General features: G+C 35.0%; 1 protein-coding gene across 2 annotated transcripts in view; it reads right to left on the bottom strand.

Annotated features, from left to right (window-relative positions):
• The window catches only part of UBXN7 (UBX domain protein 7), a 64594-nt gene that overhangs the window by 24522 nt on the left and 12796 nt on the right, over positions 1 to 27276 (bottom strand). For both annotated transcript variants that reach the window (XM_074214775.1, XM_074214774.1), the window contains exons 2-10: positions 17375 to 17522; positions 11943 to 12010; positions 10464 to 10529; positions 8506 to 8618; positions 6027 to 6173; positions 4920 to 5010; positions 2283 to 2410; positions 1234 to 1627; positions 1048 to 1127 (exon numbers count right to left, since the gene is read on the bottom strand). In XM_074214775.1, coding sequence (XP_074070876.1) covers positions 1048 to 1127; positions 1234 to 1627; positions 2283 to 2410; positions 4920 to 5010; positions 6027 to 6173; positions 8506 to 8618; positions 10464 to 10529; positions 11943 to 12010; positions 17375 to 17522 — 1235 coding nt within the window. The remainder of the gene's footprint in view (positions 1 to 1047; positions 1128 to 1233; positions 1628 to 2282; positions 2411 to 4919; positions 5011 to 6026; positions 6174 to 8505; positions 8619 to 10463; positions 10530 to 11942; positions 12011 to 17374; positions 17523 to 27276) is intronic.

The raw sequence follows: 27276 nt of genomic DNA on the forward strand, positions 1-27276 counted from the left end.
GAAACTCAATGTAAATGTAATCTTTGACAAATCAGAATATTATTGCACCATAAATTAATGTCTTCAGTTTCATTCATGGAACTAAAACCAACATAATTTCTACTAACTTTTATAAAACAGATATATTCAAAGAAATACATAAATCTTTAATATTCCTTGCTAATAAGAAATCTCCATTTGAAAAGAACCATTTTTTGGTTTTGGTTTTTATGGAGCAATGGGGTTAAGTGACTTGCCCAAGGTCACACAGCTAAGTAAGTATTAAATGTCTGGGACTGAATTATACTCAGCTCCTCCTGACTCCAGGGCTGGTGCTCTATTCACTGTGCCATCTAGCTGCCCTGAGAAGAACCATTTTGATGAGCTAAAAGCAAATAAGCTTCCATTCTAGAAATTTAAATACATCATTTTGATTTGTAATTTTGGTAAAAAAAAAAAAATCAAAATTTTTAATTTTTAATTCAATTTTAAATTTCCCATCTAAAATCTTATGAGCTTTTGTTGGGGGAAACAGAACAGGTGGTCACTTAGATATAGAAAAAGAATGGTTCTCTCTAGATTAATTTTAGTTTGAATTTTGAATTTAAATCAAATTTAAATTTGATTCTAAAACACACAAGGAAGAAAATAACCTCACCTCCTCTAGGATAAAAAAAAAGCTAGATTTGTTTCTATAATTAGCCTTCCCCCCCAGATTAAGATTAAATGAGTGATTCCAAGTTCACCTTTATTAACTCTAATGTTAACAAAGTCTCATTTTTTGTCTTGGCTCTTTTATAGATCAGAAAATGGCAAACTTCAGATGATTTACTATAGTCAATCAGTAAATCAATGGGAATGCCAAATTTAAGATTTGCCACTTCTGCTTTCAGTCCATAGGTCAGACTGCCTCAAGATTATTGTGATTATTATTGTGAACATACACCATTTATTGTTACTTCAGTTTAAGTTAGAGTAAGATTTTTTAAAAAGGAGCATTAAAGATTTATTCTTCTAATTAGATGACTTTTTGACCCCATGTAAAAAGTTCTAGTTAATTCCACTTACTAGAAGTTTAGCTTGTTCTGGAAGAGTGATCTGTTCCCTCTTTCCATCTGGATACCTCAACATCAGCTGTGCTTTTGGTCCTAAATAAATTTTAAAAAATATGAAAATACAGAGGGAGTATGGTAAGATATGAAGACAAATGATTTAGCACGATGTTCATATTTCAGGAAACTAAAATTAACTCACCATTCATTTCCAACCCTTCTGAAAGTCCATCTGACTTCTCAGGTAACACCTCCAATATTTCAGAATCCATGCCTGACAGTACTTGGTGGTTTGTTGCAGTTCCAGGCTCAGTCCTAGCTGAGGGCTCAGTCTGAGGCCTCCGGTTCTCCTCTTTCCTATGCAATAAGTCTTTATGAGGAGACTTTCTAGATTTGGCAGGATTCTCTACCTCCTCTTCCTCATCAGAACCACAAACTGATATGAATTCCTCACTTCCAGAAAAAAGTTCAGATTCAGACTCTTCATCTGAGCGGCTGTCCTGTTTTGCCTGTGTAGAATCAAAATGTGTCTCTTGCAAGGAGGCTCTGATAGCAGCTTCTAGCTGGCTGTCTTCACTTGCATCTATGAGACTCTCCTGTCAGGTGTAGATATGAGACATAAGTGAAAGGAACACAATTAATAAACCCTAAAACAGTCAATCAAATTCAAAAAATTATCAAAAACGCTTAAGTAAGTGGGGAGGGAAGTAAGGGGGGGGGAGAATTGTAAAACTCAAAACAAATAAAATCTTTAAAAAAAAAAACAACCAAGAATATTTTACTCCGGAACAAGAGGACAACCCTTGCCTAATGCCTGTGAATAAATTCCCACCGAAAGAATGTTTTCATTCCACTCTCACAAACCCCTACCAGTGGAAAGATAGAAGATTGCAGGAAGAAATGTTATAGATCTTGGAAGATGAAGAACATTTAATTACTGCCTCATCTCTTAATGTATGCTCAAAAAAGAAAAAAATAGAAAAGAACAAATCACAAAACAGAATGGAAGAAAAACTGTTATCTCAGTGACTGTTTACCAGCTGTGATCTTTCCCCAAGTCTCACTGCTTTTAGTTGAAGAGGTGAGAAATTTTTTAAAGGATAAATTCACTATGGTCAAATAACAAGGCAGTGGATTGACAGACCATAATTTCAGCTATGGCAATGCTTACATATAATACATTTCAATAACCATCTTATATAAAATGTTAAAAAAAATTGTGCTTAGAGTTCCTTAAACCCTTATACTTACAGAGCGGCCACATTTTTTGGGGGGATTGCTGGAGAGTCCATCCAGTTGACCATGCTCACCCAGGAATCCTGTCACTTGATCCAAGAAAGAAGTCACATCTAGCTGGTGCCACTCCACTAGCTTTTGACCTGAAGAAGAAAACACTAAGATATGAAACTGCATTCAGGTTCAATACCTTTTCATGTGAATAATCTTAAATATTAGGCCATTGCAGAATATAACTTTGACAGTGAAAAGAAATTTCTTATCTTAATAGAATACCATCAAGTGTTACAAAAGCTTGAGACATTCTTAGTTACTATTACAACTAGATCACACAAGTCGTAGCACACAGATGCATATACTGCATCAATCAAAATCCAGGTACTATGTATGGCCTTTGGATAAGAAAATAGACACAGCATCATGTACCAATAGATCTATTATCTGATTGACTGCCACTACCATACCAGATTCATTTACCTGATACCATTTAGCCATCTGGAGCTGGAGAGAAAAAAGACATCACCCTTCCTCCCATCTTTAGCCAGGAAAATGATCCCCAGTGAGTCACACTGACTGAGCTGAGTTGTCTAGTCATTAAAAGGACAAAGACCTACTTGGTTCAAAAAAATGATTCTTTTACTTGGAAAAGGAGAAATTGACCTTCAAAGAGAGCAGAGCTGTGAAGGAGGAAAATAAGACATTTGCTTCTGATCTTCAGGGGGAGAAACTGAAGAGCAAAGGATCATATCTGAAGGTCCATATTACCTGCCTAGAGTTTCAAAACACGGGTCTTTTACTTTCTTTTCTGGATCTTTTGTTCTTACTGCTCTTGAATTCTAGCAGGCCAAGTAAGTCAAGCTATTTCTTTTTTATTTTTCTGGAGTATAGACCAAGGATTTTGATATCTCACTTCTCTGAAAGAAAGACTGCTCTTCTAATGGGCATATAAGAAGCAGGGATTTTTCTCTCAGTTAAAGTTGAAAATACTGTGTGGTCTCATATCAAAAGAGGCTCAATGGAATCTAGGAAAGGTAGTCATTGTCATCTTCCTTTCAAAAGGAATCCTGTTTCTCTCTCATCACACTCAACTTAGATCAATATATACCATGGAAACAATGTAAAGACTAAGAGACTGCCTTCTGTGGGGTGGGGGGTGGGGGAAGGGAAGCAAGAAGGGAAAAATTGTAAAATTCAAAATAAATAAAATCTTTAAAAAAAGGAATAATGAATTATGGATACATAATGATTTTATTATTATTATTATTATTATTATTATTATTATTATTATTAAGGATTTTATATTCATGTGAACTGTTTTATAGATTTGATAATACGTAGTAAATTGGGAATTTTATACCTGATAGTCATGTGGAATTCTGTGTTAAACACTTTTCTTGAGGAAAATTGTATTTATTTAGCCTAGATAATTTAGCTACTGTCAGCAAAGGCCTTAGGTGAAAAAAAACATGCCTTTAACAGAATTGGAATGTTGGTGCAGGCACTAGTCTCTGACAAAAGAGTGTAGGTAGTCAAGATACCTAGTTCAGAAAATGGAGCAGCACCATTACTATTAGATAATGTCACACATAGAGGACCTATGTAAATATGTTTCAAATAATAAACATTTAGGTGCATACTTGGATTTCAACTAATAAAACTAGTAAAATGAACTGGCTTTTTAACCCCCTAAATTCAAATTGCTCTCTCAAAGGCCAATATTTACCCCTCTGTGGCTAAAGCTGAGTCTTTTCTTACTCCTCATTCTCCTTAATCTTTCTGGCTAATCTAATTTAATGACTGACCATCAGCATTTTCTCCTTAATTTACTCCCTTCCCCAGTTTCTATGACAATGCGCTTTCCTAGTTCTTCTATCTTGTTCCTCCTTTGGATACCTAAGCATGGCCTCTTTCCTAGACCTTCACAATGAGTACTGTTTCTCTGGCAGCATAGATTCAAATGCTATTACTATTTGAAGCTTTCGTAATAAGTCTGAGACCAACAGCTCTCCTAAACTTCAGACCTATTGCTCAAGCTTTCCAGGAGGATACTCTGCTTGGAGGTTCTACAAGAACCAACCTGAGTCTATCTAACATTGAATTATCTTACTTTTAATGTTCATTTCTGCTAAGGTTAGCTTTCTTTACCTTCATCCTTAAGTCTCACAGGCTCAAAACCTTGGAAATCATTTCTGATTCCTCTTTTCTCCTCCCTCTACATGATCCAATCAAATATCAGCTCCTATCTCTTCAAACTCTTGCATCTATCCCCTTTTCCCATTCAAATAATCATAACTTCACTACAATTTATGTCCTCATTACTTCCTATCTGGATTATCATAAACTTCTTGATGACTTTAAGAAATCAGTACTTTTCCCAAATCTCAGTAACCTACCAAGTGTTCTCTCCATTCTTAGAAATTTCTAGCAATTTCTCTGGGGTTCTCTTTTATACCAACACTACTTATTTTATATTATGCCTGAATATAAGATATAATCCCTTCCCAAACCCCCACCCTCTATGGATTATAAACACTTAAAAACAAGAACTCAGATCATTTTCATCTTGATTTCAGGGCACCGAGCACAGGACCTTAGAAGTGCAAGGGTTGTTGAACTGACCTGAAAAACTTGATAAATTTATGCTTATCTTACCTGTCCTTGGATCCAAGATGGAGACGTAGGGAAAATCCCCTAATTTGTAAAACTGTATGTATCTCTGTCCTTCCTCACTGTCATGATATACCTGTCAAACCATAAGATATTAAACAGCTAACTAATCTTAAAGACAAATTACCAACTGCTACTTTAACATACAATGAAAATCAGCAATTCTCAAAAAGAAAGGAATATAAAAATAAGACTTAAGCTGGAATTGATAAATTCAAAAGATACAACCAAACTGGATAGGGTTGTGGGAAGGACACTTATAAACAGAACTAAGATATAGAATAAGGTTACAGAACCTATACCCAATTTACTTAAAATCAATTAAGGATATAATAGAGAATTGAAAAGGACCTTGCTTTAAAGCCGGGGTGTAAAGATGAGATCCCTACAGTCTACATACTGACATAAAAAACCCCAGAAGTTAACAATGGTGCTGTTTAGTCATTCCAGTCATGTCTGACTCTCTGTGAGCCCATTTGGGGCTGTCCTGGCAAACGTACTAGAGCAGTTTGCTATTTCCTTCTCCAGATAAAGGTAAACAGAGCTAAATGACTTGCTCAGGCTCACATAGCTAGCAAGTATCTGAGAACAGATTTGAACTCTGGTTTTTTCTGATTCAAGATTCAGCATATTATCTGAGTTGTATTTTATTTACTTTGTAAAATTTTTGTATTATATTTTATTCTGCTTCTGGCTACCCTTAGGTAAGTCTGTAGGTAGTAGGGTCTTGAATGAAATAACTATGATCTAGTTTAGCTCCTGTATTTTACAAATAAGAATTATGAGGACCAGAGAGGTAAAAGTGACTTGCCCAAATCACAAAGGTACTATGAGATGGGATTAGATTCCTAATCTAGAGGTTTTTTCACCAAGAGAGTAAGATAATTTTGATGGATGACCGAGTACACCTGGCTTCTCTCTTCCCCTTCCCCACTCATATTCTAGATTCAGCTATCATGACATTTCTGCCACGGTAGCAGAGTTGGTTTTACTTTATAAATGATATATTTCATTCAAAATCAATTTGTGCCTCTTCCCTTCCCCTGTAACATAATAAAGAAGCTTTTAAAACTCTTTGAGTCTCATTCCCACCTGCCAGAAAATGAAGTGTTCCCGAATAATATTCTTCACAGCTTCATTGCTCCAGACATCCCGATTGAGGCACTGGCAAGCAAAGTCCTGCACATTCTGGATGTTGATCATGAGCCACTTGTTCTGCATCTGACCACACTCTTTGGCCTGTGGAGGAAAAGAGTTCCAGAATGTGGATTACAAGTGGAATTCAAACAATGTCAGGATATTTTGGCACTGAAAGACCATCGGATACTTCCCGGCATTCCCAATCACAATGACACCTAATTTTTCCCCCAAGTATTTTAAGGTGAAGGAGAATTTAATTAACTTGAGAATAACTTATGAATAACTATAAAACAATGAAGATTGTTCCTGCACAGTGACCTTTTCTAAGTATCTCAGTAATCAAGTTTTTTCTCTTATTTAGGAGCATCAATTGAAAGCAAAGACAGATTTAGAAAAGTCAAGTGGAGCTAAGGAAATCTTGATGTAGGTCACTAATAGCACATAAGTTAGGAGAGCAGAACACATTCTTCTCCATACCATCTGCTGGCAAAGAAGGAAAAAAAAAAAATCAAGGATGGGGCAGCTAGGTGGCACAGTGGATAAAGCACCGGCCCTGGAGTCAGGAAGGAGTATCTGGGTTCAAATCCGGTCTCAGACACTTAATAATTACCTAGCTGTGTGGCCTTGGGCAAGCTACTTAACCCCATTTGCCTTGCCAAAACCTTAAAAAAAAAAATCAAGGATGGTGAAGGGTCTATGAATGGATTTGGCATGACATAAGGATCAGGGAAAGGAATTAGGAATGTTTAGCCTGGAAATGTATAGACATAAGAGAGGAATAATAGTTGGATTCAGGAATTTGATAATAATTAAATCTATTCTGAAGAGAGAGACTAAGGCTCAATTCATGAAAAAAAATCTTCTAGGAAAGGGGCAGCTAGGTGGCATAGTGTTAGATAAAGCACGGGCCCTGAAGTCAGGAGTACCTGGGTTCAAATCCGGCCTCAGACACTTAATAATTACCTAGCTGTGTGGCCCTGGGTAAGCCACTTAACCCCGTTTGCCTTGCAAAAAAACAAAACACACACACACACACAAAAAAACAACCTAAGGAAAAAAATCTTCTAGGACACTACTGGAATGGGATACTGTCCTCACAAAGAGGTCTTCAACTAAAACTAGGTTGATTAACCATTGTTTAGATATATTGAAGAGCAGGTGTTTCTGTCAGCCATAGGTTGCATGCAGCCCATTCATGTGGCCCCTGTAACATAACCAGAAAAATGAAGGAACAGTAGAGTCCATGCACCAATATTGCAATATCACAGACCAGCTTAACTCTTTATTAACATGGTTTGACTTTTTCAAGTAACTGTGTACAAAAGTTATGCAGTTTTATTTTAAAACATTATGTGACTCATAATTGCAACAAAATTATTGTATGCAGCATTGTTATTTTGTCACAGAATTACAGGAACAGATTTCAAAAAATATCAATTGCATTTTATTATATTGCTATCACATTCTCAGTTGACATCAACATGCTGCTTGCAAACTTAAAAACAGACTATAGAATTTATTACAATCAGATATATAACTTAAAAGAAAAATTTCTTCACATCTCTTTATTGGACTTTTTAAAATTGAGCCTGCCTAATATATTTCACAAATATGCTTGGTTCATAACATTTCTTTGGGGAGTTATGCATATTTGTAAGCAACTTTTTCTTGTATGAAGTATACAAAACTAAAAATAAAACAAAAACTTCAGACGAGCATCTTGAAAATATTCTTTGCATCACCTACAACCTCTATCAAATCAGATAGTTATCCTGGTACTAGGAAAAAACAAGTTCAGTGTTCACATTAAAAATGACAAACTCTTGTGTTTTTTTTTTGGTTTGAAAAGTAAATATTTTATTATTATACTCATTTATTATTATACTTTTTTTATATTGTTACTCTCACTGGTAATATATGTTTAACTGTAGTCATAAATATTAAATTGTATGTGCAATCTTTGAAAATTTAAATGAAATATGCAGTCTTTAACAAGTTTTTGTTGGGGCAACACAACCCAAGAGCCAAAAGGTTGGGCATCATTGTTGTAGAAGGAATTATTATTTAGACAGAAATTAAACTTAGCTTCCAATTCTTAGACTGTTTTCTTCACTGGAGAATACAGGTGAAGTTATTTGAGAAAATGAGGTTTGGAAACTACCTCTCTATGGCTTGCATTCATTATTTTCCTATCTCCCAATGAGAATGAAGCTTTCCACATTAATGTTGACCTTCAAAATAATTTAGGTATATCACCTAATAATGATCACTGACAATACTAGCTTCCAAAATTGTTAATAAAATAAATGTATAGTTCCCCAAAAAGCAACACTACCCAATTCAACAGATAAAGGCATTAAGAAAGATACTCAAAATTTTCTTCACTATTCTCCTGGATCATTTTGTTAGAACTTAGAAATGAAAAACTTACAGTTTCAAAGCTGCCTTTATGCATTAGATCAATAGGTGGTCGGAAGAGATCTGCAAGGGTAGTGAGCTTCTTATCTATTGCTCCTCCATTTCTCAACTCTTGTTCCTGCCGAACTGAAGAGACCCAGAAATCAAGTTTATTGAAATAAGACATGGCATTCTTTAATGTCTCCAAAGACACTTTTCTTGAGCAAAAGTTGATGCACTAAATAAAAGCATCACATTGTAATCATAACGCACTACAATATGAAAAAAACATATAAAATTGCCTTCAATGAAGTGGAGAGGTTGAAAAAACAAAGGAACAACTGTCCTATAATCAAGGGTGGATGAAACTAAATGTTAATTAAATGTACTATCAATACAAAACATTATCTTTAATTAAAAAGCTGGCTTTAAAATTCTTAGAAAAAGAAACTTACCACAGACACTGCATCATTCCTTCTGCCTCTCTCCCCACTTTTTCCTTTGCTATTTAGTCATCTCCTGAAGAGATGCTGGCTCCCAAATCTTCACAAGTCCCAAGCTGGTTGAAGAGCTGATGTCCCTGACATCCCTGATTGTATTTCAAATTTGGGAACTCCAGTAATGAAGTTATGAGATAAAAAGATCTGCTGCCACTGTCTCCAAAGAGGATATAAAATCCTCTGGTTACTCGGAATGAGTAACTAGAAGGACATGGCATGGTCAAAGAGTTCCAAATGAATTCTCCAACTATTACTTATCCTTATTCTGAGGGCCCTTGGACTGTGGCACTGCAATGCTCCTTTTAAAAGTATATGGACTAAGGCATTTATCCCAACTTACTCCATAGAAAAGTCAGTTGTAATTTGTAGAAAAGGGGAAAAGGAAAATCTTATCCCTTGAAACAAATGTCCCTTATTTTAGCTGGAAAACAACGTAGAGAACTGAGCAGCCTATTGCCAACATTGACACTGCTCAAGGAGGAAGCATTTTAACATCATGATGAGTTACAGTCAACTCTACAGGTTCTGAATATTCCATCTGTGGATTAGACCTTGTACAACTTTCCTTTTCCCTATCTCTCTCAGTACTATTATGTAATAGGGTTTCCTTGGCCTAATGACTTAAAAATTTAAGCATTTGTTCTCAATGGATTTTTTTAAAATATAAAACAAACCACACACCAACCTACTCAGATAGAACAAAAATTACCAAGAAATTCTATTATCTTAATATTGAAAAAGATATAATTCTTTCCATTTCAAGGAAAAATAAAACAAAAAAATTCTGAAAACTTTCCTATGGATTTAGTAGGAACTCCTGTCTTGACAGTTTATAAAAGCATTTTGCAAATCACATATACTATTAGTCTACTAATAAAATTTGAAGCTATAACCCCCCCCCAGGGAAAAATGTTAATTTTAGCGCAAGGATTCTTAACTGTTTTGTGTCACAGACCCTTTGGCAGTCTGATGAAGTCCAGGGATCCCTCCTAAGACTAATGATTTTAAATGCATAAAATATGTAGGATTACAAAGAAAACAAAATATATTGAAATAAGATGTAATTTTTTCCCCATTTAAATTCAGATACCCATGCTGAAACCTATTATCTATGAACCCAAGATAAAAATCCCGTCTTTTTATTAAGTGGTAATGAACCTTTAATTAAAGTATTTTATAGGATTTCTATAATTAATAGTAAAGATAACTGACATTTATACAGCATTTTAAAAATTTGCAAAATTTTAAACATTATCACATTTTAGCCTCACAACTCTGAAGCAGGTTGTATAGATATTGTTATTCCAATTTTACAGTTAGGAAAACTGAGGCCCAAAGATTAAAGTCCATAGTCAGGAAACTAATATCTAAGTAAGAATCCAAGCCTACCTGACTTTGAATCTAGCGCTGTATCTATCACACTACTTAGTCTAGCTAGAAAGGAATGACTGCTCCTGAATAAAGATAAGAAAAAAGTTCCACAGATACCTACTAGTTTCAGTCTGAAAATCTCGAAAACCATCAAATATTGAACGAGCCGGCCGCCGTCTTTTAGGAGCTACAGGAAAAAAGAAATAAACATTAAGCCACTGGATTTTAAGTGAAATTCAATTCTAAAATTGTTTGATCTAAAAGTTTTTCACATCAACACATTCAATGATGACATTACAAACCATTAACAACTATTTGAAAGAATGTTCCAATCACTAATAACAGAAATACAAATCAAAATAATACTGAGATTTCACCTCACACTCAACAAATTGGCAAAAGAAAAGATGGGAATGGTGAATGTAGTACTGGTTATGAAAAAAATCGGCACACTAGTTCACTGATGGTAGAGGTGTGAATTAGTATAACCATTCCAGGAAGCAATGTGGAATTATGTAAATTAAAGAGGTCAAAGACAAAAAGAAAGGCCCAATATAGATCAATACATTATAGCAGCACTTTTTGTAGTTAAAAAAAAAAGGAAACAAAGTCAATTCTTATTAGATATCGAATGGCTAAACAATTGCATGAAATGAATATGAAAGAAAATTTCCAAGAGTCTAAATAAACAATGATCATCATAATTCCAGAGAAATGTGGAAACTTGAACTAATGTAAAGTGAAAAGATAAGGAGTGAGCCAGATAGCTTTCTGATTCAATAGTCTACTGAATCACTTTTTTTCTTTTGGCACTCAAAATTAAATATTAGCTTTAACTTCCTTATTTGTAGCTCATTAAAGTAGAATAATACAACTTACTACCTAAGGAGAATTTAAAGTACATGATTAATCAGTTCTCACTAGAATCCTAGATAGAACTTTATACTTTCAATAGTTTTTGCATAATGAGTTGAATATTCCCCAAAAAACCTTCTTAGGGTTAACATTCCGAGTGAAGTCCTCTCAGGGTTAAGAAATATTAAGAAAACCAAACCATTAATCTTAATTATTCTTAGAAGACCTTGCATTCCGAATGAGACTTGTAATGGCTACCTGTTTTCTTGATAAGGATCATTTTTACTAACTGGGAAGATAATAGACTGTTCCTAGACCTGGTGTCATAAGACAAGTTATATTACTTCAATAAGATAGTTATAATACTGAAGGTTATTCTCACCATCTAGATGGTGGGGTAATATTTTATGAAAACCTTTCCTTCTTTTCTTTGTTGCTGGAGTAGATTTTCATGAGTAGAAAATAACTCTGAAGACTAATCAGTGAGTGGACAGAGAAGAACGATAGGGAGGCGGAGAGGATTGCGTTAGGCCACATAATCTTGCTTGACTGTCAGTTTGGGGCAGCTCCCTGATCTTCACTACCTTTGTGAGACTTGGAGTTTGCCCTTCTCTGGAAAAAAACAAATAAACTTTCTTTTGCTCAGATCAGTTCCTGAAGATTTTGTTTAGTTTAATTTTATCATACATAATAAGAGAGCAAAACATGAAGACAAAGAAATTTTAAGAAGGAATAGGAAACTCACCACCAAATAAGGGTTCTGGTTCTACCAATATTTCCTGCTTTTGAGGAATTGGAGCTCGTACTTCATCCCTATAAAAAGAAAAAAGAGGAAAAGGAGAAAAACTATCAAAACTTAGTAGCCCTATTCAATCCGTATAAGCAAAAATTACATATTAAAAATAAAATTAAATCAGGAGTTTTACCCAGGTTACTGTACTCCCAAGTCAGGGCTCCTATACCACCCACATTGCTGCCCAGATAGTCAGAACACTACAAACTGTTGTTTCCAAAAAGGACCATCCCATGGGACAATACTTGAACTACAAGAAGCTTTCAATTTTGTTTTGGCTAACAGATCAGTTGAGTTAGGCAAGAGATCAATAAAATATCAGCCCCCTCTTCAATGAGAACAGGTCAGGAAAAAGAAAAGGAAAACTACCAGTTACAAAGGGGAACAAAGGTACAGGTACTGCACAAATAAACAGTGACAAGCATGAAGGACTCCTTATTATTCTAATTCTATTATTCTAATATTATTATATAATGTCCTACCCAGACAACTCAAGCCTTTATGCTCTCCTAAACCCAATGTCCCTACCTTCATTGAGACAGTTACTTTAGGTTCAAAAAGAGTCTGCTAAGATTATCTCTGGATCATGAAAAAGTATGTCCAACAACTTCTCCCCACTTTAGATTCCTATAAAAACTAGTATAAAGACTCCTGCCTCTTCTTATCTAAAATTTTAAGAAAGCTTTGTTGTGTCTAGTGCAACAAGAAATGAAAACATCCATTTGGGAAACCCTACTATTTCCTCAGGAAAGTAATGTGTAGATATAATACATCTGTAAAGTTTGACAATGTTCCTGATAGTTTTGTGAAAATATTTAAGATAAAAGTTTGGGTTTTTTAAACAAGGCAATGGAGTTAAAGTGACTTCCCAAAGGTCACACAGCTAGGTAATTGTTAAGTGTCTGAGGCCAGATTTGAACTCAGGTACTTCTGACTCCAGGACCAGTGCTCTATTCCTTGTACCACCTACCAGCCCCTAAGATCAAAGTTTTTATCACACCTATATGGAGCTATTCTATATTGTTAAAGGTCCATGGCACAAAGCCACAAGCAATCAAAAGTGCTAAAAAGCCCAAATAAGATCCAAAAGCAGTAAATAACTTCATTGGGGGGGCTAGGTGGTGCAGTGGATAAAGCTCTGGCCCTGGAGTCAGGAGTACCTGGGTTCAAATCCGGTCTCAGTCACTTAATAATTACCTAGCTGTGTGGCCTTGGGCAAGCCACTTAACCCCATTTACCTTGAAAAAAAAAAAACAACCTAAAAAAAATAACTTCATTGACTTCTTATCAGAATACCATAAAGTTCAAAGTGGATACTGAAAAGTAACAACCATTATCATTCTAGAAAGCAATGTAGAATTATTTGAAGAGTAAATGTTCTAATGCTTTGACGCAGAATTATTAAGACACATGCTCTAAGTAAGTCAACGACAAAATAAAAGGTCCAATTTTCACCAAGATAGGTTATTGCAGTACTTTTTGTGAAATCAAAAAAACTGGAAACAAATACATGTTTGAGGAATGGTTTTCTTTCTTTTTTAAAATCAAATTGACCAGAAGTTTTATCAATTTTATTGTTTTTTTCATAAAACCAAACTGCTAGTATCATAAATGAAAAAGGTGAATTCACCACCAATGTGGAAATTAAAGTAATAATTCAAAATTATGTTAACCAACTCTATGCAATAAATTTGACAATCTAAGTGAAATGGATAAATATTTACATAAATACTAGTTGCTCAGGTTAAATGAAGAGGAGATTAAATACCTAAACAACCTATCTCAGAAAAAAGAAATTCAACAAGTCATCATTGAACTCCCTAAGAAAAAATCTCCAGGGCCTGATGGATTCACAAGTGAATTCTACCAAACATTTATTCTACCAAACATTCATTCCAATCCTATATAAACTCTTTGGAAAAATAGGAGAAGACAGAACTCTGTCTGACTCTTTCTATGAAACCAATATGGTACTGAAATCTAAACCAGGAAGAGTTAAAACAGAGAAAGAAAATTACAGAATTATCTCCCTGATGAATATAGATGCAAAAATATTTTTGCAAGGCAACTGGGATTAAGTGGCTTGCCCAAGGTCACAGAGCTAGGTAATTATTGTCTGAGACTGGATTTGAACTCAGGTACTCCTGACCCTAGGGCTGGTGCTCCATCCACTGCACCACCTAGCTGCCCCAGATGCAAAAATCTTAAATAAAATCTTAGCAAAACAATCACAACAAGATAGCACTAGGATAATACATTTTGACCAAGTAGGATTCATCCCAGGAATGCAGGATTGGTTCAATATTAGGAAAACTGTTAGTATAATCAATTATATCAACAAACCTATCAGAAAATATATAATCATATCAATAGAGGTTGAAAAAGCTTTTGACAAAATACAGCACCCATTCCTACTAAAAACACTAGAAAATGTAGGAATGAAAGGACTGTTCCTTAGAATAATAAGCAGTATTCTATCTGAAACCATCAACAAGCATTATATTCAATGGGGAGAGGCTAGAGGCATTCCCAATAAGATCAGGGGTGAAACAAGGGTGCCCATTATCACCACTACTATTCAATATCGTATTAAATGTTAGAAGAAAAAGAAATTGAAGAAATTAGAATTGGGAAGGAAGAGACAAAACTCTCACCCTTTGCAGATGACATGACAGTTTACCTAGAGAATCCCAAGAAATCACCCCAAAAAATTACTAGAAACAATTAGCAATTTTAGCAAAGTTGGAGGATATAAAATAAACCTCATAAATCCTCAACTTTTCTATATATAACTAGCAAGATATAGCATGAAGAGCTAGAAAGAGAAATCCCATTCAAAGTAACCTCAGACAATATAAAATACCTGGGAATCTATTTGCCAAGGCAGACTCAGAAACTTTTTGAAAACAATTATAAAACACTTCTCACACAAATTAAATCAGATTTAAATAGCTGGGCAAATATCAACTGATCATGGATAGGTAGAGCTAAAAATAACAAAAATGATAATTCTACCAAAACTAAACTACCTGATTAGTGCCCTACCAATCAAAGTTCCAAAAAATTACTTTAATGAGTTAGAAAAAGTTGTAATTCATGAGGAAAGAAAGTCAAGAATTTCCAGAGAGTCAATGAAAAAAAAGTGCAAAAGAAGGTGGCTTAGCCCTACCAGATCTAAAATTTCATTATAAAATATCAGTCATCAAAACTGCCTGGTATTGGCTAAGAAATAGAGTGGTGGACCAGTGGAATAGACTAGGTGCAATAGCAGGAAACAATTATAGTAATCTGCTGTTTGATAAACCCAAAGAGTCCAGCTATTGGGATAAAAACTCTCTTTGATAAAAAACTGCTGGGAAAATTGGAAGTCAGTATGGAAGAAACTTAGATTAGACCAACAGCTCACACCCTATACCAAGATAAAATCCAAATGGATACAAGATTTAGACATTAAAAAACAATACTATAAGCAAATTAGAAGATTAAGAACTAGTTTACCTGTCAGATCTATGGAAAGGGAAGCAGTTTATGACTAAGTAAGAGGAGAACATCACTAAAAACAAACTAGATGATTCTGATTACATTAAATTAAAAAAGCTTTTGCACAGATAAAACCACTTGTAAACAAGGTCAAAAGAAATGTAGTAAAATGGGAAACAATCTTTACAACTAATGTTTCTGACAAAGGACTCATTTCTAAAATATACAGAGAACTGAGTCAAATTTTAAAAAAAAGCCATTCCCCAATTGACAAATGGTCAAAGGATATGCAAAGGCAATTTACAGATGAGATCAAAGCAATCCATAGACATATGAAAAATTGCTCTAAATCATTACTTATTAGAGAAATGCAAATTAAAGCTTCTCTGAGGTACCACCTCACACCTCTCAGACTGGCCAATATGACCAGAAAGGACAATGATCATTGTTGGAAGGTTTGTAGGATATCTGGGACACTAATACATTACTGGTGGAGCTGTGAACCCATCCAACCTTTCTGGAGAGAAATTTGGAACTACACCCAAAGGGCAACAAAAATGTGCATACCTTTTGATCCAGCAATACCACTACTGGGTCTATACCCTGAAGAGATGAGGAAAAAGAATAAAAACATCACTTGTACAAAAGTATTCATAGCAGCCCTGTTTGTGGTGGCAAAGAAGTCGAAATCAAGTAAATGTCCTTCAATTGGGGAATGGCTTAGCAAATTGTGGTATATGTATGTCATGGAATGCTATTGTTCTATTAGAAACCAGGAGGGGTGGGAATTCAGGGAAGTCTGGAGGGATTTGCATGAACTGATGCTGAGTGAGATGAGCAGAACTAGAAAAACACTGTACACCCTAATAGCAACATGGGGGTGATGATCAACCTTGATGGACTTGCTCATTTCATCAGGGCAACAATCAGGGACAATTTTGGGCTGTCTGCAATGGAGAATACCATCTGTATTCAGAGAAAGAACTGTGGAATTTGAACAAAGTCCAAGAACTATTTCCTTTAATTTAGGAAAAAACTGTTATCTCTTATACTTTATTTTTCTTCCTTAAGGGCATTTTTTCTCTCAACACACACTATTTGGATCAATATACAACATGGAAACAAACAAACAAACAAAAAAAGAACTATCATCCCTCCATTTGCAGGATTGAATGGTACCAGTGTATGCCTCAATCCACACCTATAAATCCAAAGCCTTTCAGACTGAGAGTAATGGATCACTATCAATATTCTGGAGTCAAGATTATTCAATGTTTGGTTCGTGTTATTCAAGTCTGGGTTTCCTTTCATTGCAATCATTTATGCTTCTAATTTTTTTTGCCTCAGTTAATGCATGTCTTTCAAAGTTCTCTAAGTCTTCAAATATTTGTCATTTCTTACATCCCATATTCTATTATATGTTGATACAATAATTTGTTGTCCACTTCTCAATTATGGACACCTACTTTGGTCTAGATTTTTGCTACCACAAGTGGTGCAGCTTTACTACCTTTGATGTTCCAGGGAACATATTTAATTTTATACAGAAATTTCTTATACAGAAAGTCAATAAAATTCATCCAATTTATGGAAAAAGAGTAAAATGTCCTTAGTTCTTATCCATATTCTGTCAGTAAAACATGTCACTTAGCCTCTATGTACCCATTTCCATATCCATAAAATAGGGATAAGCCTGCCCTAGATGCTTACTGCAATAATAAAAAAATTACTGGTCCTTAAATTAATGTATTACTATGCCTATTTAAAAATGGTTTCTTTTTATGTAGGATTTTTAAGCTGTTCACCTCCTGACCAAAAAAAAAGTTGACAGCTTAAGCAATTCTCCTAAAAATGCAATGGGTGAATTAGAAAAAAGCCACAACAATGTGGGAAAAAAGACATACTCTGTGTGTGGTCTGACAGAAGACACACTGGCTGAACTGGTACTAGGCTCTTCAGCTATTCCTCCACCATCCAAAAACATTGTGACAGCCATCTCCAGGTTATTGTTGCAGGCTTCTAGCATATGTTTCCCCACACTTTCACTTGCACCTTTGGGGAAAAAAAGAGAGAGAAAACATAAGTTAGACAAATTTTGGCATTAAGTATGCACTAGATAAGTCACTGGTAACAGCGCATTTTTACATTTTGTATGCTTGGCTGTCCCTCCCCAAGGCCTAAAGTTTAGAAGTTTGTAGGCAGCTGGATGTGAAACAAAGAGATTAGGTTATGAGGTATAACAAAAATAAAAGCATCCTTCCCATGTAAAGACTTAAATTGATACCAGTGATATTAGCAAAACTAGGAATGCAATATATACAATGAAAACAATATAAAGTAACTGAAAATGAATATTGTGAAAATATAATGACCAAGCTTGTCCTCAGATAAAGAGAAAAATACCTTCCACTAACTCTTTTGCAGAGGTGGGTTTCCCAGGCAGATTGAGAAGTCTTAAGTGTAGAATATGTCAAATAGAGAAGGGAGAGAAACACATTCAAAAGTAGATTGCTGGAAGGCCTTGATTTCCAGGAAAAGGAATTTGGTATTTTATTAATAGGCAGCTAGGTAGTGTTGAAAAGTTATGAAAAGTAAATTTAGATAATCAGATCTATGTGTGCAAGTAATATTAATCTAGATAATAGATGAAGGATGAGATAAGATAGAATGTTTGGATTCTATAATAAGTCAAGATAGGATTGGGAAGGGAAAGGAATAGATGAACATTCAAGGTCTTGCAGGTAGAATTTATTGGATTTGAAGACTAGAAATGCCATTTCTGGCATGGATGATTGTAGTAATACAGACAAATGCTTATAAAAAGTCAGTAACCACTTTCATGGAAGATGTCTATTACATGATCCATAAAAGGAGTTATGTAGAGGCAATAAGGTTGTCCAAGAGCTCCTGTTTGTAGTTTCTAACTCTAGAATATCAGATTCTCTTAAATGAGACCCACAATCACTAAAAAGTTTGAACTAATGATCCTCAGAAGGGAAAAAAAACCCAGAAAAAAATTGAAGAACATTTACTGTCTAGTGAATGATAAAGAATTATATGAACAACCCAATGTATTAGTCCAATAGGATATATACATCTTAGGCAAATGAGAAGATGAACAATGAGTTGAGTTGTTTTTGGAATGTGCAGTGCCTCATACCTCATGTCAAAAAAATGTGCTGATTTGTTGTGCTTGACTATACTTTGTAAGAAAAGATGAATTCGGGGGACCAGTGGGAATCACTGGACAAAAATTATGCATCATTTAAGAGGTGTCACCAGAAAAGGTGGTCTGATCATGTAGTGAGAAGGGAAAAGATGGTCTTGAGTGATGCACTGGTATTCGTGTAATGTGTAATGTTTTTTTCAAATAAAAAAATATGAATATCTTACAGATAGATAAGAGTTGCATAGCAAGAAAAGGCTTGAATGAGATCAAAGATTCAATGAAAATGACGCATGCAAACCCTTAAGTCAATAAGGATTTTCAAATTGCAATAGCTATTTTGTCTCCACACACACAAAAAAAGCTGTGACATAGCTAACTAGCACTGATCAGTTACCAGATTAGTGTTCTCAAAATTCTGGAGATTCAATTCAATTAATAAATAGAAGAAAATCATTTTTTTGTACTTTTAAAAAAAATTCACAGGTTTTCATAATTTGAATAAAATTCCACTGAGGAAAAACCTAGAAATCCAAAAAGCCAAATCAATATCAAAGCCTTGATTCCCAAATCTGGTCCTCTTTCAATCATATCATGTTCTTAGAAAAAAAATTACAGTTGTAATGTCATTGTAATTTTGACTGAATTATGAATTATAATTCAGTATAATTACTGAAGGTTTACATGGATAAATTAATTTACATATAAAGCAAAAGTTTTATTTTGTCAAAGTGCTTCAATCTTCATGCCATCTAGCCTTTAACAACTACTGGCCAATTAGTTCCTGGAAAGAAGGATCTGAAATGTAATTTTTGTAGACAGATGTAGTTTAGTTGTTGATGGCCTCATGAGGATTATAAAGATGCTTTTGGCAGACTTACAAATCTGATCATGAAGTCTTTAAACTGAATGGAAGGGGAAAAGAGAGGGAAGACATTACCCAGATAAAGTTACAAAATTAAATTTTATGGAAAAAAATCCAAACATGTTTAACAAAGAAAGCAAGACCAATTAGGTGGCACAATGGATAGAGTACTGGTCCAAGTGTCAGGAGGGCCTAAATACAAATCTGACCTCAAACACCTGGACATTAACTAGCTGTATGACCTTGGGCAAGCAGCTTAACCCTATTACCACACAAAAACAAAAATAAACATCAAGAAAAAAAACACCACTAAGCCACAATTAGAGAAATGCAAATTAAAACAACTCTGAAGTATGACCTCATATCTATCATATTGTCTGATGAGGTTTGTCCTTTGTTTTTGAAGACCATGATATCAAGGAGGTGATTGCTATGACATGCACAGGAACTGAATTGGAGTGAAGGGTGCTGGGCTAAGTCACCAGTCTTACTTTTTCCACCAGAAACATCTAGGTCCAGTGACCAGATTTGAATAATCATGACTGGAGATGGCCCTGGATGAGAGGTAATCAGGGTTAAGTGATTTGCCCAAGATCACACAGTTAGTGTCTGAGATCAAATTTGAACTCAGGTCCTCCTGACTTCAGGGCTGGTGCTCTACCTAGCTGGTCAACCTAGCTGCCCATCAGATTGTTTAATTTGACAGAAAAGGTAAATGATCAATGTTGGAGGGGATATTGGAAAACTGGTCATTATTGTGGAATTGTGAGCTAATCCTACAATTCTGGAGAAAAAAATTTGAAACTATGCCAAAAGGGCAAAAAAAAAAAGTGTTAGATCACAGAAAAAGGGGGAAACCCTACATGTACAAGAATATTCACAACTTTTTTGTGATGGAAAAAAACTGGTCATTGAGAGGATGCCTATCAATGGGGAAATGACTCAACACGTTGTGTGATACATGAATATAATGGGATGTTATTGCTCTATAAGAAACACTGGCCAGGAAGATTTCAGAAAAGCCTAGAAAGATTTAGATGAACTGATGTTGAGTGAAGTCAACAGAACCAGGAGAGCACTATGGGTAGGAAAAACAATACTGTGTGATGATCATCTACAACAGACTTAGCTCTTCTTATAAACACAGTAATTCTAAAAGACATGTGATGGAAAATACCATCTTTGCCCAGAGAAAGAAATATGGCATCTGAATGCAGCTCTTTTTATCTTTTTAAATGTTTTTCCCCTTTTTGTTCTGATTCTTCTTTCATAGCATACCCCAATATGAAAATATGTGTCTGTACATTAATAACCTACATAATTTTATGTTGATATTTTTAGGGTGGAGGGAAGGAAGGATAAGAGGGGAAAAAACTTGCCAAAAATGAATGTTGAAAAATCCTTTCATATAATTGGTAAAATAAATTTATTTTTAATAAAAAGAGGTAGCATTACAGAAACAATACCAATAAACTAATGCCAGACAATTCTCAAGTAAAAATATAGAAATAGTTAAGACTACCTATGGGCATTTAACTACACATCAAGACAGTATAGATGACAGAATAAACTCAAAATATTTACATAAAGGAAATATGATCTGATGAAAGTGTCTGCAGAAGGATTATTATTATCCACTTCTCTGGATCTCAGTTTTCTAATCTACTAAATGAAAACAAAAATACTCCGGGATCCACCCTTGAATTATGTAAAGTGCTTTGACAAACTTAAAAATATTAAATAAACGTCAACCATTACTATTACTATCCTTTGTTAAAAAACAGAATGAATACATGGTAATGTGTTAAAGGCTTAAGAAGAAAAGGAAAGAGGAGAATAGACATTTCTATTAAAGCATACTTACCAACCAAATGATAGATTTATTCTTAAAAGAATAAAACTGGCACAAGCAAAGAACCTACTGAAAATAGAGGACAACTCTCTTTGTATCTGCCAAAAAATATAATTCTCCATAAAAAGTGCATCTGATCCCTTTTCAATCTGTCTGAATAATGTATCTTTCAAAAGAGTAAACAAAAAAGAAATTGTGGTTTTCTACTTAATTATAATTATCAAGGATTACAGGTGTATTTGAAAAGCAGAGACATTCTATCAGTTTATAACCCTCTATCCTATGAATTTTGATCTCTAACTTTATTACTGACCTGACTTGAAGCCTACATCTCTAACTATTGTCTGCTGTCACACGATAATTTTGAGGACAGATATTCCAAAGGACAGTAATTTACAAGTCTATTTGGAAGCACTACAAAGAAAACCCTATCCCCCAAACCCCAAAACTTTTTGGAAAGAAGTTCCAAGTCACCTAGCTCAGTGTTATCCTCAACTCTTTTGTACATCTTATATCCAATATGTTGCTGAGTCTTTGTCATTTGTACCTTCACATCTCTTTCTTTTCACAGACCCTTTCTTTCAAATCTCAGATACCATCCCTTGTTCAGACTTCCATCATATCATACTAGACTACTGTTAAAAGCCTTCTGGTTGGTCTCTGCTTCAAGTCTCTCCTCACTTCAGTACTTCATCCATTCAGTTGCCATGTAATATTCCTAAATTATGTTATTTTGACCATGTTACTTTACCCTATTCAATAAACTTCAATTGTTCCCTATTCATTCCAGAATCAAATACAAAAATCCTCTTCATTCTTAAAATCCCTCTACAACCAATAACCCTCCAAGTCAAGCACTTTCTACATGAAAGATCCAGTCACAATGACCTACTTGCTATTCCTTACTAAAAATGCTCTATCATCACCTCTTTTCATGGCTATTCTGGCATTCCTTGAATGCTCTCTTTCTCATCTCTGCCTCTTGCCTTATTTCAAGACTCTCTATGAGACTTTTACCCAGTCTTACCTGCTATTTCTGCTCAAGTCAAATGCCAAGCGTCTTTCCCCTGAAGTTAACTTTCATTTAATCTCGATAAAGTACATCATTTACATGTCCCCTTCATTAGAAAATGAGCTCCAGGGGCAACTAGGTGGACAGTGAATAGAGCACCGGTCCTGGAATCAGGACTTTTTGAGTTCAAATACGGCCTCAGATATTTAATACTTAGCTGTGTGACCTCGGGCAAGTCATTTAACCCCACTGCCTTACAAAATTTTTAAAAATGAGTTCCTTATGTGCAGAAAAGTTTTTTTGCTATTAGGAGAGAGGGGCCCTTGGTGCTTCATACAGTGGCTGGCACATAGTAGTACATTCTACATACTTACTATCTATAATGTCTTCAAACCCCTTAAGAGTTCATTTTTCTCTGAGACCCACATATGCCAGTTGCTTTCAGGATAATTGATCTTAAGCATAGGTCCAATCAGGTCACTCTTTTGCTCAATATTCAATGGCTATCTAATGCCTACTCAGTTAAAGGTCAAATAAATACCTCTACCTTCTATTCATAGACTATGTATAGCATGCTACCATGTCAGTCTCATCTCATACTATTCATAGAAAAATAGTCTGACATAACAGATAGGATACAGGCTTAAAAGTCAGATCTGCTTCTGGTTTTTTTTTTGGATTTTTTTAGGTTTTTGCAAGGGAATGAGGTAAGTGGCCTGCCCAAGGCCACACAGCTAGGTAATTATTAAGTGTCTGAGACCGGATTTGAACCCAGATACTCCTTCCTGACTCCAGGGCCAGTGCTCTATCCACTGTGCCACCTAGCTGCCCCCTTCAGATCTGCATCTAACACTACCTATGGATCACTTAACCTCTTTGAAATCTGTTTCCTCAACTAGAAAAAAATGGATAACTAGTTATCTTGCAAGGTTGTTTTAAGGCTCAGAAAAACATATATATAAGGCAGAGTTCAAGTTTTTAAGTGGTATGTAAATTACCAGTAGTATTACTTCTCTCTACAGATCAAACTGAACTCTATTCCTTAATACAGATTTCACTTTCATGTCCCCTGCCTTTTCTTAAAATAATTCCTATGATGATGTGTGAATTACTTAGAAAAAGTAATAATTCTGACATGGCTTAAGAGTCAGTTGAGTACAGCAGTATTGAATTAATTGGGACAAAGTAAAAATTAAATTTATTGATTTTTTTCATAATAAATCTTACATTTCACATTAAAAAACCAAATTTTTTTTTAAAATGCAATATTTTTTTGCTGCTTTCACTTGTTTTTTACAATCTGGCATTAAGTTCATAAGAATTTTATATACCAAACACTTAACCTTGATCAGATGAAGCTGGACTGAGCCACTTTCTTCTCCTTTAGTTATTTTTTGACAGTTCAGTGCTGAATTACATGCTATTTATGTATCTGCATTCCTTTTTATTGTATTTTATAATTATCTGATTTTGAAGAATGGCTATTAATTCAAAGACAAGGAGAAAAAGTTGTAGCACTTAAAGAGCATACTTCAGTGACTATTAGAGATATTGTAGCAATGTTGATGTGGAGAAAATAAAAGTTCAATGGATTAAGATGCTCCAAAAGTTAAAAGACAAGTCTAGTTGAAAATGGAAAAACATCAAATACCAAGAATTAGGAAACTGTCACTATTAAAGGAGTCTTATTAATCCTTAGAAAACTAGCAATGAACTTCAGAGGAAAGTGACAGTTGGAGAGAGAATAATTTATGTTTATAACTGGAAGAACATTAGAAAAGAAAAGTAGTCAAAAACTGCAGCTAACCACTGCCATAAGTAAAAATGCTTATCATGGACAATGCAATACAAACACCAGAGTATTGAAAAATTTGAAAATGGTTACTTTTACGATTGAAACTTGCTTTTCCAAAACCATTGAGATAAATTATCAAGGTGAACCCATAAGATCTGCTCATCTTAATCAAATTGTAAAACATCTACTTCTAAAATGTTGGAAATTTTTTATTTCTACTGGACCTTCAAAGTCTTTATCCTTTTGGGAGAATGACAAATGCTGACATATATATTGACATACTCATTAGAAGAACTGTTCCAGAACTTCAAAAATTCCCAAATATTGGGGCAGCTAGGTGGCACAGTGGATAAAGCACTGGCCCTGGAGTCAGGAGTACCTGGGTTCAAATCCAGTCTCGAACACTTAATAATTTCCTAGCTGGGTGGCCTTGGGCAAGCCACTTAACCCCATTGCTTTGCAAAAAAAAAAAAAAAAAAAGATATAATATTGCAACATGACCTTGCTTCATGCTATACATCAAGAAATTTATCCAAAACTATTTCATTCAAACTCCATTGAAATTTTGAATTCCAAAGTTTAAATTTGGAAAAATGGACAGTTTACTGAATTCCAAAGTGATAAAAGTTTGACTTCACAGTGAATAAAAGAATATTAAACTCTTATTAACTCAATGACAAATTGTAAAAAATAGTGAAAACAGCAAAAAGAACATTTTATTTTTGAGTTTTACAATTTTCCCCCTAATCCTACTCACCCCCCCATCTCCCACAGAATGCAATTTGTCAGTATTTATATGTTTCCATGGTATACATTGATCCAAATTGAGTGTGATGAGAGAGAAATTATAACCTCAAGGAAGAAACATAAAGTATAAGAGATAGCAAGATCAGACAATAAGATATCAGGTCCCCCCCCCCCGAAATTTAAGGTGATAGTCCTTGGTCTTTGTTCAAATTCCACAGTTGTTTCTCTGGATACAGATGGTATTCTCCATTGAGAGCCCCAAATTGTCCCTGATTGCTGCATTGATGGAATGAGTGAGTCCATCAAGGTTGATCATCGCCCCCATGTTGCTATTAGGGTGTACAGTGTTTTTCTGGTTCTGCTCATCTCACTCAGCATCAGTTCATGCAAATGCCTCCAGGCTTCCCTGAAATCCCGTCCCTCCTGGTTTCTAATAGAACAATAGTGTTCCATGACATACATATACCACAGTTTGCTAAGCCATTCCCCCAACTGATGGACATTCACTCAATTTCCAATTCTTTGCCACCACAAACAGGGCGGCTATGAATATTTTTGTACAAGTGATGTTTTTACCCTTTTTCATCATCTCTTCAGGGTACAGACCCAGTAGTGGTACTGCTGGTTCAAAGAGGATGTTTATTTTTGTTGCCCTTTCCCTGATGCTTCCAAGATAATCTATTTTTCCTCTTGTATTTCATACAGCACTTTAAGCTGAACCTTCCTCATGCAATTATCACATATAAATTAGTGCATAATGTAGCTATATGATTAGTATGTCACATGATCCTGAATGATTATTTGTTGAAGTGAATATTCCAAATATAAAAATTGTTTGGGATTCATAAATTTTCAATATAGCTCAAACTGACATTCCTTTTTGTTTATGTATTCCTCCAATGATACAAGTAGTTTTGTGATACTTCTAATATTAATTCTAACATTTTCCCATTTCCCCCTTAAATTCTTTTTTTTAAGGGTTTTTTTTTTGCAAGGCAAATGGGTTTAAGTGGCTTGCCCAAGGCCACACAGCTAGGTAATTATTAAGTGTCCGAGACCGGATTTGAGCCCAGGTACTCCTGACTCCAGGGCTGGTGCTTTATCCACTGTGCCACCTAGCCACCTCCCCCTTAAATTCTAATCTAAAAATACTGATGATATCATAGACTAGGCAAATACATCACCAACTATTATCTATTCCAAAGGCTTCTAGCTTTTGAGTATCAAAGAAAAGTTAAAGGCTTTTCTCAAGCTGCTTATCTTATCAAAATGAGGTATTCTCTATCACTTACCCGTAAGCCTTAGAAATAGCTTTCTTAGATAGCAATTTATTCTTTTCTTACCAGAGAATTAAATAGCTAAGTCAATTATCTAGATAACTTATACAGTAAAAATAACATGACACTGGGATAAAAACTTGTTATCACCATAGCCATCACTGCTAATGGTACTGTTTTGCTAAACCATCAAACTCCAGTATTCCAATACAATTATGTACCATAACTTGTTTACTCATTTCCCTATTGATAAGATACCCCCTCTCAAAGTCTAATTCCTTGCCTTAGTTAAATGGTGCAGTGGACACTTACTGGCTATGTGACTTTGAGCTAGTCACTTAACCATGATTGCTCATCCTGATACCTGGCCACTGGTTCCAGAGAAAGAGAGGTTGGTTAGCACAACACCCCCCTCACTCAAATCCAATTTGCGCATTATGTCATATGAAGAACAAAAGACAAACATCGGGAGTAATCTGTAGTCACAGAACCTGGGCCCAGCTCTATACTTGCTGCGTAATTAAGCATGACTTTGAGCAGGAAACAATCTTTTTAGCTCTCTTATTTCCTTATCTGTAAAATGAACAGATTGGACTAGCTTTTAAAAGACCTTTTCAGGAGGATCCAGAGACAAGATGGCAGAATAGTAAAAGAGAAAGTTTCCTTGTCCCACTTAATTCCTCCAGACAGATATGTACCACCCTGAATCGTGATTAAGAAATACAAGGGGAAAAAAAGTCGCATTGAGTCATTTTTATAGTCCAGGTCAGCTGGAAGGAAGAGAGATATATAAGTCTGTGGATAGGATCTGACATGCTGAGCATTGTGCAGAGACAAACTGTGTAGAATGCATCAGCAAGGACTTTTTGACAGTTCTGTCACTCATTATATGGGAGGTTAGTTGGTTCTTTTTCTTCATTATTGAAGATGACCAAAATAACATTATTAATGTTAGAGACAAATTAAAGAAAGCTGTCCCACAGGACAAATAGTCCATGTGAACACCTGGAGTGGAGACTCTAAATTTATGTATCTCATGTTTCCTTTGAGCTGCTTCAATTCTGCCTTTCTCATAGAGTACAGCACCTGATG

The sequence above is a fragment of the Macrotis lagotis genome, chromosome 1, assembly GCF_037893015.1.
Source record: "Macrotis lagotis isolate mMagLag1 chromosome 1, bilby.v1.9.chrom.fasta, whole genome shotgun sequence".
In the NCBI taxonomy this organism is placed as follows: Eukaryota; Metazoa; Chordata; class Mammalia; order Peramelemorphia; family Peramelidae; genus Macrotis; species Macrotis lagotis.